Source organism: Lethenteron reissneri, chromosome 46 (assembly GCF_015708825.2).
Source record: "Lethenteron reissneri isolate LAM-NWPU_2019-01 chromosome 46, ASM1570882v1, whole genome shotgun sequence".
NCBI lineage: Eukaryota > Metazoa > Chordata > Hyperoartia > Petromyzontiformes > Petromyzontidae > Lethenteron > Lethenteron reissneri.
In genome coordinates, this window is record NC_083824.1 from 8,781,055 (window position 1) to 8,794,657 (window position 13,603).

General features: G+C 48.5%; 1 protein-coding gene across 2 annotated transcripts in view; it reads left to right on the forward strand.

The window, feature by feature from the left end:
• The window catches only part of LOC133354291 (hydroxylysine kinase-like), a 36,899-nt gene extending 23,845 nt beyond the window's left edge, over positions 1–13,054 (forward strand). For both annotated transcript variants that reach the window (XM_061571030.1, XM_061571031.1), the window contains exons 3-6: positions 1,561–1,703; positions 3,162–3,342; positions 4,656–4,974; positions 5,575–13,054. In XM_061571030.1, coding sequence (XP_061427014.1) covers positions 1,561–1,703; positions 3,162–3,342; positions 4,656–4,974; positions 5,575–5,749 — 818 coding nt within the window. In that variant the 3' untranslated portion in view covers positions 5,750–13,054. The remainder of the gene's footprint in view (positions 1–1,560; positions 1,704–3,161; positions 3,343–4,655; positions 4,975–5,574) is intronic.
• Positions 13,055–13,603: the final 549 nt, after the last annotated feature.

The following is a 13,603-nucleotide window of genomic DNA, read 5'->3' on the forward strand; positions in this document are numbered from 1 at the left end:
CTATTATTATTATTGTAATCATTATCGTTACACTTGTTTTCACAGCAGAGACTCACCAAGTATCGGGAGGGTCTTGTCAAATGTTTCAGTTGGGGGGGGGGGCATGGGGGCAACGGTTTTTCAATTGAGCATTGCTGACCGAGACATGCACTTAATTAGTTCATGCAAGGCATGGCGGGACAGTTGTTCTGTAGACCAGAATGAATTAATTTTGGTGGTTTGGGCTTGGCCCAACACTGGGCTGCTGAACACTTGTAAAATAAAGAGCTTCATAGCTCATCGGATTCCTCCAGTATAAGTACATATTCTGATTATAATGCCTGGGCTAGCAGCGCTCCTCTAAACCCAGGCTCGGGGTTCATCGCGTGAGCTGACATCGCCGCCCAACGCCGTGTATGGAATGCGAAGATCACGGAATGCCGCTGACCCTCATATTTATGCGATGGAGCGAGCGATAGAAGTCGCCTCCTGATGCAGATGGGGCCCCCGTTCACCCTCCTCCGAAGTAATTTGCTCAAGGTGAACCCGGGGAATTCAGCTAGACTCGTGTGCTGACGTGTCCGTTCTGGCCCGAACCTGGGCGAATTGCCCCCGGTTCCGGCCAGCGTGCGCTGGGGCGCGACTGTTGCGTGCCACGTTGCAACTTTGGCGGATGTCTTACGCATGGGTGTGGCGAGGTATTATTCCTCTCAACTGCTTTATTCATCTTCTTGGTTCTTTCGGTAAAGTCACGTAGAATGGAAATAATAAAATAAGAAAAATCAAACATTCAATAATTCTCACGACGTTTCGGCCACAACACAAGCAGCCGTTCTCAGGTGGAGAACAGGTCTGTCAAGTAGACAGAGTCTGAATGACACACCCCAGGCTTGGAGCGTCTATTTAAGCTGGGATGGAGGGGGGAGGGCGCCTTGACAAAATAATTTGCATATCAAGAGGAATTTAGCATATTTATGGGAAATGCAGATATGCGATTAGTACTACTTGTGAAAAGCGTAGGAGGTTTGGCTGGGGGTTTAAAGTCATATATATCTACAGCGGTTTAGATAACAAGGCCCATATTGGAATGCGAATTTCGGAATGCGTTCGTGTTATTCATTTCTGCGTTAATAGTAACCGTGAAAGAAAGTAATGAGAAAAAAATCGCTCCAAGTTACTATTGTGGGTGGGGGGAGAACAGAAATACTCTATTCAAGTTGCAAGAGAGATTGGCGTTTTAGAGACTACACGAATTTTGTGTGCGTTATAAATTGGACTTGGCATGTTCATTATTGTTATTAACCCTTTAATACTGAGCAGCAAATTGTCATTTAATTTCCTAAAAAAACTGTAGCCTTGGCTATCAGTTGAGCAATACATAAGAGACCCTGTGTAGTATAGCACGTGAGTAATGAACGCAGGGCGCAATGTGGTGAGTCGACACTTTGGCCTGACCTTGGAGGTTCCGACATCAGCTTCCGAACAGCTTTTTATGTTCCAGCAAAAGGAAGCGACGGGTGAGACTGCACTAACCGTGGTGACCTCTCGACCTCGGTGGCGACTCCTGTTGTGAATCCTCAGACTGCGGCGAAGGTGAGAAGGAGTTCAACGTGCGGCTGCTCACGTACCTGCCCGGCGTGCCGCTGTCCAGGGTGTTGGCGGACGGCAGCCTGTACTACCAGGTGGGCAAGCTGGCAGCAAGCTTCCACCAAGCCCTGCAGCAGGTACGAGCCCACGGGCACTGAGGGTGCGTCACGACGCGTCTCTTGACACGTGACGTGAGAATATTCGGCAAAGTGAAAAGGCAAAAAATTAATTTCTCGCAAATTACTTATAGATTTGAAGCTTTCGTGACTGCAAGGATTCATACTTTTAGGTTTTTTCGGTAAAGTCACGTAGGTAAAAAATTAAAATGTTAATTAATAAAAGTAAAATAAAATAAAAATCACGACGTTTCGGAGGCAACACAAGCTTCCGTCTTCAGGTGAAACCGTCACAGCATGCTTGCTGTATCAAGTAAATGCTTTTTTACCTACGTGACTTTACCGAAAAAACCTAAGAATACGCAAATTACTTCATTGGGAAATGCGTAGCGATGATTTCCCCAACGCCTTACAGCGACAATCTTTAAAAAAAAGTCTTGAGTCTCGGCGAGGCTTTTCTCTCGATAAGCAAGTGTGATGTGACATAGCGAGCCCACTCGCTCAGAAAGTGAGCAGCTGTTCATAATTGGCAACGTGAGACTCCTTCCAAGAGATGGAATGGCTGGTTTTCAAGAAACGTATTTTTGTTGTTGTTTTTTTTTCCCCCCTTCCCCGATTTTATTCCAAGCGTCGGGGTGGAGCGGTGGCGCAGTTGTGCGCACACTGCGCTACGAACCCGGCCACCTGAGTTTGATTTCCGGCCACGGCTAACATTCGTGGCAAGTGATATCTGAACCAGTCCTGCCCCTCCCCTTCCCTTGTCCTCTATCCTTCATCAACCTACACTGACCAGTTTGGCGAAGTATGGTCAAACATCCGACATGACCAACACTAAATACGGCAGAGCCTTGATAAGGGCTGCATGAGTTGTGGTGCTAACTGGTGTTATGTCATGAGATGGAAAAAAAATCTCATTCTGTGCATCACCTCTGATTAGAGAATGGCCTGCAGAAGGTGATCTCGCAAAACTACTTTCAGATCCATTCAAGTGTCCTGTTATTCACAAATAACAATCGTACATTTGCCAACCACGCGCAGGACTTGGGCAGCTCCACCCTCCGCCATATAATAAGTCAAGGATGAGACCAGAACATTGTCAACTGGGACACAATTCTGATGTTTATCAAATTCTACGGGACACTGGAAACAGCCTTTCTGCAACGCAGACTGTAGTTTGCTAGCTTGACGTTAGTTGTCTTTATCTTACATGTGTACTCACCGGCCAATGCGAAATTAATCTCGTATTGCATTTTATTTTATTTTGAGACCAGAACATTTTAAACTGGGGGCACAATTTTGATGTTTATCAAATGCTACGGGACACCGGAGAACAGACTTTCTGAAACGCAGACTATCCTTTCCTGGCTTGACGTTTGCTGCCTTTAACTTACGTGTGTACTCAACTGGCCTATGCAATGTTAATCTCGTATTGCACTTTTTTTCTCATCTTACCTCCTTCGTTTTTAAACGTTTGCGCAGTTTGAGCACCCGTTCCTGCACTACCTGCAACGAGACGATTTCATCTGGAACCTGTCCAACACTCACCTGCTCGAGGCCTACCTGTTCGCTCTGGACGGCGACCCCAACCAGGGCCTGGTCAGGGAGGTCATCGCCAAGTTCCGCGAGGAGATCCAGCCCAACCTGCACAAGTTCACCAGATGTACGTTCGCCTCGCAGCTTCACCCGGGACGTAGCCCCATGCCTCAGGGGGCGAGGGGCGGTTCAGGCCACCGACGAGGCCTTTGAAGCCACGACGGGTGCCACGTATGCGTGTATGTTGAACTTCTTTCGCACCGTACGTAACCAACCGTGCTAATCGGAGGTGCGGGGGAAGGACAACACACTAAGCACACAAATCAGTTCTAAAGAAATTAGTGTTCAGTCTAGGTTTAAAAGTGCATATCTCCAGTGCCTTCCTAATATTGGAAAGAAGAGCTTTCCAGACGGCCGCAGAAGCGCATCTGAAAGTGCGCGATGCGGTGACCGTCTTTGTTCGTTGGATGGTTAGCCAAAAGCCGCTGCGAGGATGACCCGAGTCCGTGTGATGGTTTATCAGCAAGGTATTGTGATTCATTTGTGCCAAGCATTTTCTTTGCATTGCGCTTTACGTGATTACTTTTACCCAGTACACACAGATGGCAATGCATGTAATGGGGAACACTCGCGCACACACACACTGATCATAGGTGAAATCAAATGACAGGGTTATTACATTCAGACCCGACTGTGTATAAATCATAATTGTAATTTCTACCAAATAATTTTTCACTGGATGCTAAATTGTGTTAAACACTTTTTGTTAAAGCTGGGGCCTGGCTTCACACATATACTTATAATAATAATGTACAGACCTTTATCAATGCACTATTTGGACGAAGGCATTCCCAGGTTGTGTAGGGGGGCAATGGGGTTGTTTTGCCACCTCCACCACGCTGGTCGGTGAGGAGGTAGGATCCCAGGACTGGTTCGGATATCAGTGATGCTCTCCATGGCCGGGAATCGAGGGCTCGTGATGCAGCGTGCAAACCACTCCACACCGCTCCATATCTCGCCCCCGTACAGGGTTGTACGATGCCGGTGGATTATTGTAATTCAGCGCCTTTGGAGGCAGGAGGAGTTGGTGAATCACTGAGACTCTGCGGTGCCTTTCTTTGACTCGCACACGCGAGAGAGGGGAGGGGTTGGAATGCGCGGCTCTGCGTGTACGACGCTGGTGGATTATTGTAATTCAGCGCCTTTGGAGGCAGGAGGAGTTGGTGAATCACTGAGACTCTGCGGGGCCGTTCTTAGACTCGCACACGCGGGCAATGTGCAACACCAATTGTGCGGCTGGAATAAAAACGTCACGGGCACGAACGACGACGACAAAGGGGAGGACGGTCGACGATAAAAGACAACGGCCGAAATAAAATTCGACGACGAGAGCCGTAACGCGTTTGCGCACGCCGCGTGTGCCGTTCCCCCTCGCCGCAGGCATCATCCACGGTGACTTCAACGACGACAACATCCTGGTGCAGGAGGTGGACGCGGAGAGCGAGCGGCAGCCGGGGCCCAAGTCGGCGTCGGGCAACACGGCGAACGGAGCGCCGCGACACTGCGTCTCCGGCATCGTGGACCTCAACTCGATGATGTTCGGCTACCACGTGTACGACCTGGCCATGGCCATCATGTACATGATGGTGGAGAGCGGAGAGGCGATGGAGGCCGGGGGTCACGTCCTGGCCGGCTACGAGAGCGTGCAGCCCCTCAGCGAGGACGAGAGGAGGGCCGTCTACTTCCTGGTGGCATGCAGGTGAGAGCGGAGGGGGGGGAGGGGGGCCGGGCCGGTCCGGGGCAGGTCGGGTCGGGTCTGCCCGGCTCGTCATTGGCCGCATCGGGGAAAACGTTGGCTTCAAAATCCTGTGGCGGTTGCGTAACGAGAATTAATCCAGGTCTGGCGAGAATCCGATAAACTCGATCGTGCGGCAAACCACGGGGTGATTGACCATACTTCACCATGCTGGTTAATGTGTATTGGTGAACGGGGGGATCAGTAGCAGTTTAGACATAATAATGCTGATTACCATGGTGTTGCTAACAGCACTTCTACGGATGCTTCTGATGACGATGATGATTATAGAAAAGACACTTATAGCGATGTTGTTTACGATCATGTTGCTGATCACGCTGCTGCTGCTGCTGGAGACGAGGAAGATGAAGACTGCGACATTCCTTCCGCTGGCACTTCTGCTGCTGACCACGAGACTTGATCCAACTATGGCTGCGATTCCTGGTCGCTGACATCGCAGCCGATAAACAAGTCGGCAGCAAAAAACCTCTTGAATAACAAACGAATTGTAACCGTCACAACAGCAAGGGCAACAACAACAACATGGTCTACTCTTCCCCGCAGGTTCTGCCAGTCGCTGGTCATGGCCCGCTACACGATCCTGCGGTACCCGCAGAACGCCGACTACCTGCTGATAACGGCGCGCACCGGCTGGGTGAAGCTACGCGAGCTCTGGACCAGGGGCCTGGAGGACATGCAGAGGCTGTGGTCCGATGTGGCGGCACGGTACAGAAACTAGAACGGCAGTGGGGATCGAGCGGACGGCGAGGAGAGAGAAGGGGGAGTTGGTTGGTTGGGGGGGGGGGCCCACCGTGAGACGCGTCCTTCCACTCGCCCCACCGGTACCGCCCAAGGCTTCGCAAGGAACCGGTTTCAACTTGAACGTGGCGCCCGTTGGTTTTGGACAGGTGCGATCTTTAAATACGGAATCTGAAAAATGTGAATTGCTCGTGCCAGGCACTTAATGCATAGAGGAGGTTTTTCGTGGCTTCAGGTTGAGGAGGCCACAAGCGCCATCTCGGGTTTTCCAGTCTCGGGCGCGATGGCGCGCGCGTCTGGTGGATTCGTTGAGTAACTGGAATGCGACGGCATTGGCTTCATCGGCAATACGATGCAAGTGCATTGAGAGACCGTCTAAATCCGCATCCCTGGGAATCGCCCAAAACAGGAACGTATTTACTCATTTTCTTCTTTGAAACATTTCTGAGATAGGAGATGATCGTAGACAAGAAGGACGAGGAAAGTTTTGGGCCTGGACTTGAACAGGGGGCAGTAAGATGGGAGATCTTAGTTGCTGGCGTGCAGAGAATATTGAAGGTGATTAGAGTGAGGGGGGGGAGAGGTAGGAGCGTTTAGAGTCCATGGAAGATCTTGAAGACATTGAAGGCGTCTTCAAGATCCTCCATCTTGCAGTTGAGTCGGAATCAGGTTGAGAGCACAGTGGAGGGATCGGAGTACCGGGTTGATGCGTTCTCATTGATGGGTGCAAGTTAGAAGGCTGGACGATCACTTGCACTTAGGAAGGTGGGGGATTTGTGGAGTCCACAGAGAGGAGGAGTCCCTCCATGATTAATCAAGGGGCATGATGAGGGCACGAATAATATTCTTGAGCAGCAGTTCCATCGGCGCTTTCTCCACCGGACAGGTCAGAGGTCGCAAACGGGTTTTGATTCTGTACCCGTACCCGGCCGCACCAGGGTCGCAAACGGCTACCCGTACCCGGCTGGGTAGCCGGGTATTGGGTAGGGTACGGGTATCGGGTACCCGGTTGCGACCTCTGGGACAGGTGCACATATCTTCCCGGGAGAAACTGGTCCATAATTGGTCCCTAGCAATGAAACTTCATCATCATCATCATCACACTTTTCTTTCACGTTCCAGTTCTCAACGAATCCACCTGTACGCACCAAGTGACGGGCGGGGGCAGCACAGGACCGTCGCAGACAAAACCCATTGTTGTATTGTGCTTCTATGCTCCCGTGTCCATTCTTGTCCACCTTTAACCCGCACTGACCGGCACGGTGAATTGTGGTCGCGTAACCCCCAACGGACCAGCACGACGTGGGTGGTCGTCCTCGTGCAGCGGTGGTTTGACACGAGGCCTGTACGCGTGACTCTCAATCTCACGTCACCGGAGGTCAGAGGTCACAACCGGGTACCCGATACCCGTACCCGATACCCGGCTACCCGTACCCGGCCGGGTACAGGTACCCGTTTGCGACCTCTGCCGGAGTTTGAACAAACCTGAAGTGGAAGCTGTTGTTTCCTCAACCTGGAGGCACTGGTCACCCACTGCCTTGTTGCATATGTACATACACGGATTTATACATATTTCAACACACATGTACATTTGCTTTCCTTAGGTCACGTGTGTATGCATGTATGTATACATGCATGTGTACATTCATACCTACACACATGCATTCATATGTACAGATATAAATATATAAGTCCACTAATAATTTACATAGGGACATGTTGGCAGATCTATACATTTGTAAATACATTTACAAACATATACTCATGTATGTGTACGCAACACATGTATGGGTATATGTTTGTATGGGGCGTACATTGACACGTATACATATTTCCATACACATACATTTTTTTCCCATAGGTCACGTGTGTATGCATGTATGTATACATGCATGTGTACATTCATACCTACACACATGCATTCATATGTACAGATATATACATGTAAGTCCGCTAATAATAAACGTAGCGACATGTTGGCAGATATATACATCTGTAAATACATGTACAAACATATACCCATGTATGTGTACGCAGCACATGCATGGATTATATGTTTGTTTGGGGCGTACCTTGACATTGCTTACTTAGGCCTATGTAATTATATTCGTGTGTATAGCACATTTACCTGTACAGGGTGTCCTTGAATGTACCCATAATTAAATAATCATAATTATACATCTAATTGAACTGTGCGGTTCAAGTTTCTAGTTTGTTATGTTCATGCAGGATGGTCTCGTGCAAGACTGACCTGGGGCATTCGGATGGCAGTAGGGAGAGTGATGAACGCCATGTTGCGAACTACGTCAAGGGATCTTTAACGTGTCCTCCTGGCTGAAATATTGGCAGCAAAGATTCCTTACCGTTGCGTGCATTTGCCGATTGCGAAAACCTTGAGCGAATCCGTGTAGGCAGCACGCACAAAAAGCGCGCACTGAGTGTACAAAATAGCTGCATCCATCATCCATCTTTCTAGAATGGTCGTCGACAGCAGCACACGACAAAAGTATGTGAAACGATTGCAGGTGGGATGTTGGCAAACGCCTGGGACTTTTAACTCTCGATATGATGCGTGTCAACGCCGATGGTCGACGTGGCGGTTGAGAGGGGGGGCATGAGACCCGGATGATGAAATCTTCACATCACCAAGTGTGATTGGGTATGTGATTTCATAAACCGAGCTCGGACTGCAGTCCACTGTAATTAATGTTTTTCAGTGATGGGTGGACACCCTGTAACAGGTACACTCACAATCTTATACAGTAGACGTGTACATTGAGATATGTTAAATGCATGCTGTTAGAATTATGGTGTATATGTGTTACTGTTAGGGATGTTCCAGATTTTCGGACGAATCTGAAAAAATCTGACAATCAGGCCGAAGACGTCAAATTTGGGGCAAAATAAATAAATAATCGTTTTATTGATCTGAAAAAGTGATGGCACCTTTTTGTGAGGTCACTTTCATGCCAAGAGTGGTGTCACGTGACATGAGGTAATGGCCACGTGACATCACTTGTTAAAACCCAAAAACGCATAAAAATTAGTACATCGTGTAAGTGGTAAAAAAAATCCATAAAAAGATCCATAATTGTTGTTACAAATGCAAACAAATATTTTTTTAAATCAGAAAATCACCCGTAGTATTTTACATGCATATGCATATCTGTACACGTAAGTATGGGTGTGCATACACAAATACTAGGCGTGTCGCTATGCATAGATAATAAACGACTCCTACACCCGCAAAGATTCGCATCTAATCGTGCATTTGGGAATTGATTATTTAGAAGTGATGCAAACGACATCTGAGCGACACGATACGCATTGCAGTCGGGCAAAGTCGACTGAACGAAAACCGTAGAGACGAGAACGAAAAAAAAGCGTGAATCAATACAAAGGCGAGTTTAATCACTGATGGTGACCCATTTTGCAGGACCGGTGTTTTTATCGGTCATGTAACAACGCAAGCGGATCGAATCCTCGACCGACGGTGATTCCGTATGCTCACAACACGTGGCAAAGAGTGAGCGTTAGAATCGCTCAGTAAACCGTTTGGCCAACGTTGGTCGAACGTTCATTCTTGCGCTGGCCCAGAAGTTCCACGTTTACTGGGAAGCCACTTGCATTCCATCCATGCAATCCACCTCATTGATTCGGTCACCTAATCCCCGCAGCCACTAGATGTGCCGCGTTCACCACATTTGGTCATTAAAACTAAATTGTTTAATCTTGAATCCATCGCAGCGCCCGGAATCGTGACGATACGTCGAACTGCTGGGTGGTGGGGGTAGTCTGATTCGTACATGCCTAGTATTTACCTACATGCATAACCTGCGCACAGGATAGTACTGGCATAACGCGTGTAGCCAGTTTTACGCCTTCCAAAGTGCCTTTTTTTAACAAAACAGGAGAGACGCGAGCGGTCCAGTTACAGAGAGCTATCCTCCAGAAACGATGCTTGCGTTCCTCTGCACGGCTACGTCCTGGTGCGACAACCTGTGGTTAATCACAACATTGCTCATCGCTCCCTGCCGTAGCTGCTTGTGCGTTAGGAACGTATTTTTGCTGCATCCAGCGCTGTCGACAAAACAGCGTTCACATGTAGTTCACGCAGATTTTCAGTGCAGCGTGCTGCAACGTTTGCCTAGCTTTGAACTATTGTGTCGTGTTGTTTTAGTTTCCCGCTCCGCCCCCCCCCCCCTCTCCCGAATATATTTCACGTTCAGTGTATTTGTTTTGGCGCAGGTGAGAAGCAAAATAAAAATCGGCGCAAAAACAACTTTCGCCACGTAAAATATAAAAATCGAAAAAATAACAAAAATATAAATGAATGTTAAAGAATATATTCCCGATGGTGCTTGCCGATGTGTTTTCCAATTACACTGTCAATATCGTGCCTTTGTGCAAAGTAACCATTTGAAAATCCTGCAAAGCAGTGCACCACCCTGTGTGCCACGCACTTCCAAAAAGAAGTCTCCTGAAAATTCAGTTATTGAAAAACGACGTGTTTTGAATGGCCAAACCCCTTTCAAAGCACCGTCTATACGTACACACGCAAACCTGAACAGGCTAAGGCTGAAATAAAGCAACAATGCGGATGCCGAATTTTTTAAAATTCCGATGTCATGTTTGGATTTGACATCCTTCAACGCTTCCAGACAATACTTTCACAGGACCAAGCTTACAAACGACAGAACACACGCAAGTTTTAGCCCACGGAATTTTTAAGAAGGCAAATCGCAGTTTTCGGATTTTAAAATCTGATGTCATGTTTGGAATTTGTCTCCCTTCAGCATTTCCAGATGCAAACTTCGATTAGGTCTGAGTTTGTGGGGAAAAAAAAACACCCAAGTCAAAAATGTTTTGGTCCTACATTTGAGGGGCCTGTAATGAAAATGCCGGTTTTTCAATTTTTCCAAGTCGTAAAATGTCGAGACTAGGCTCTCGTTGTTTCAATTTTAATCTCTCCAAACGCTTTAGAACATCATTGTAATCGACATCGCTCGCTCGGTGAACTTAGATTGGGGAGACATGAATGGTTATGTTAAGTGGCTTATTATTACTGGAATCTTTAGATGTTAATAATCATTATTTAGTTGCGGTTGATGATCAAATGTGACGGTGCTGTCGTTATGGTCTCTAGCAATTGCACCACAATCGAGGGGTGTCCCAGAATGACCTGGTAACCCACACTTGTTATTGTTCTCTCTAACGCCACGTGTGACTTCTTTGAAGCGCTTGACAATACAATCATCCCATCAACTTCCCCCGTACGGATGTTCCGCACAGTGGCCTCGAAACATTCGCTCCCATCATCTCCTCCATCCCCTTACTCTCTTTTACAAAGCCCTACCTCTCACGAAGGTGAGCTGCTTGTTGTGTGGGTTATCAAGTTTCCCTAACACGCCCGCCAGTTGCAGTAGAATCTGGCTATGAGCACACCCTTTACAGAGCAAGGCCGCCAGTGTAACGTAAGAATGTGTTGCCATATAAGAACTGTGCTTATAGCAGGTGTGCTTATATCCAGCTCCTACTTTATCTGTTTTTATTTGCCAATGATTATTACCCAGGGTCCACAGCATGGCGGCTCGTCGCTCGTGACGCCCACATGCAGTGTTGTGTCAACGCAAACCACAATGCAATGCGATTTTTGTTATGGAAGTGTCCGCATGCGACCCCTAATGACCTGCGGTCTAACCGCGCGCCGATCTCATCTTGAGCAGGTTTTGAGCCTGGATACTGTTCGGATGGGCGACCATCTTGCACAAAACACAGGTGCAGTCGTAGTGGGCGATCCGGGCAGTAGAGGGCAGTGCAGCGAAATCGATGTTGTGTCTGTACTCCCCCTGACCTTTTACCAAAACACGCTGACGTGTGGTCAGATAACCCCTCACCACCCACTGCTGTGCTGGGTGGCGTGATCCCTTATCCAGCAGTGGATTGACAAACGGGAGATGTATACACGCACACAACACACGCATGGCCGTGTAGCCAAGACGAAAGATAATCCGTTGGATCTCTTTGACACAATGGAATTGTATCGAACAAATTGTTCAGTCATTTTCACAAGTGAGGGGGAGAGAAGGGGGTGGGTGGGGGTGGACCTTTTTCAACTCTGACCTCTTTTTAACTCGCTGGTTGCCCCCCCAGTGATCCGGCAGAGGCCGTGGTTTCATTCCGGGGGTTTGTGCAGTGCACGGAATTTATAGCGGTCCGCATCCAGTTTGGCCAACCATCACTACACCCCCCACCCCCCGTACATTTCACGTACAACCAGAGGACCAAAGCGCCCCGCAGTTCATTCAGTCTTCACGCGTGGCGCGCCCGCACGCAAGGAGGCCTTACATTTCTCATGGAATATTTTCCGGGTCGCTGGTAGACCGGAGAAGGCACACGTGATTTTTGTTTTTGTGTAGTCACGGCCGTGGTGTGATAAGTGAGTACTGGATGTGGTGTGCCGGGTTGCGGGACATGGTTGAAATTAAGGCCCGCTCACATGCGAATCTGTGGGTGATGATAATACTGTCAGAATCTTTTTTTCCCCTATTCATTTACCCAGGAAATCTTGACTGGTTATGAGATGTTCTATTCATGATGTTCCAGCTTTCAGATGTTTGACCAATTCCTTTGTAGCTTGTTTGGCTCGTGAGAGGAAACCAGAGAAACTCGGGGAGAACCTGGGCATACGAAGGGGGGGGGATAACACTCAACAACTGCACAGATGGATTTAAGAAAACCAACGTACACCGACATCTGTTGGCCCACTTGCAGCGCAAGGCCTAAAACGTCTGCTTTTCCCAGACAGTCTTCAAGTTAAGCACTAAACCCAGGCTCTTCTCCGGCTGAGCTTCAAAGATCTGACGAGATTTGGTGCATTCTGGGTTAATTTTGTTATTTCGTGAGTTGCGGTTGCATTCAGATATTTAAAAAAAATCTAAACTACAGTTGACCTTAGAACCCTCAGACACGGGCGTGGGGAGTCCTGGCCTCGTGAAAGATCAGTCGACTTTCCTGCGTTGCCATGACCTTCCACTCGGCGGACTTTGGGAACTGTAGTGGGGCGGGGGTGGTGGGTGTTTGATGGTTCTGCTGTAAAGGTTTCCTCTACAAAAGTGGGACACTCCGGGTCGGCACGGTCAAGAGTGTTGCGCAGCCGGTGTGTTGATGTGTTGTCCAGACTTCTCCATTCGTATGTGAATATCATAATGCGTGTTGCACTCCTGTGTATATTGTACCCTTTTTTTTGTGCTAAATGTGAAAATAAAGTGAGCTCATGAGGATACATGTGGTGTGAATGAGTGTGTGTGCGCTTATGTGTGATGGCTGAGTCATGTAGCCCGCATGCCCAGCGACCGCATGCCTAAAAATATTTTGTTCGGCCGAATAGAAGGGGCTAAATGGATGCGACACGGGCTGGAGAAGAGATGGAGTGAAGTGGTCCAGGATGACGTGGAGCTGAGTGGACTTGCCGATGACTGGTACCAGCGGTGCCAAGATCGGCCTCTGGAGAAGGTTCATGAAGGACACTCTTGCGCAACTTGAGGCAGTCGCCCTCCAGCAACAACGGAGGGCAGAGGAGCGACGTTCACAACAACGAGCGGCGCGCCGGGTGGCTAAAACGCAGTAAGTTGGCACAGTAAGGGGCACAGGTGGTGCATCGGCCAGTCCTATCAGTCAGCCGACCCATGGCACCTGGGTCTGCCTCCTGACCTGCCAGCGGGCGTTCGACACTTCACGTGGCCACAACATGCACATTCAAGTTCATTTATTTGGTATAGCCCTGTGAGCCATTCAGCTCTTGAATCGGGTGCAACCGCAACAAACAAAAAAT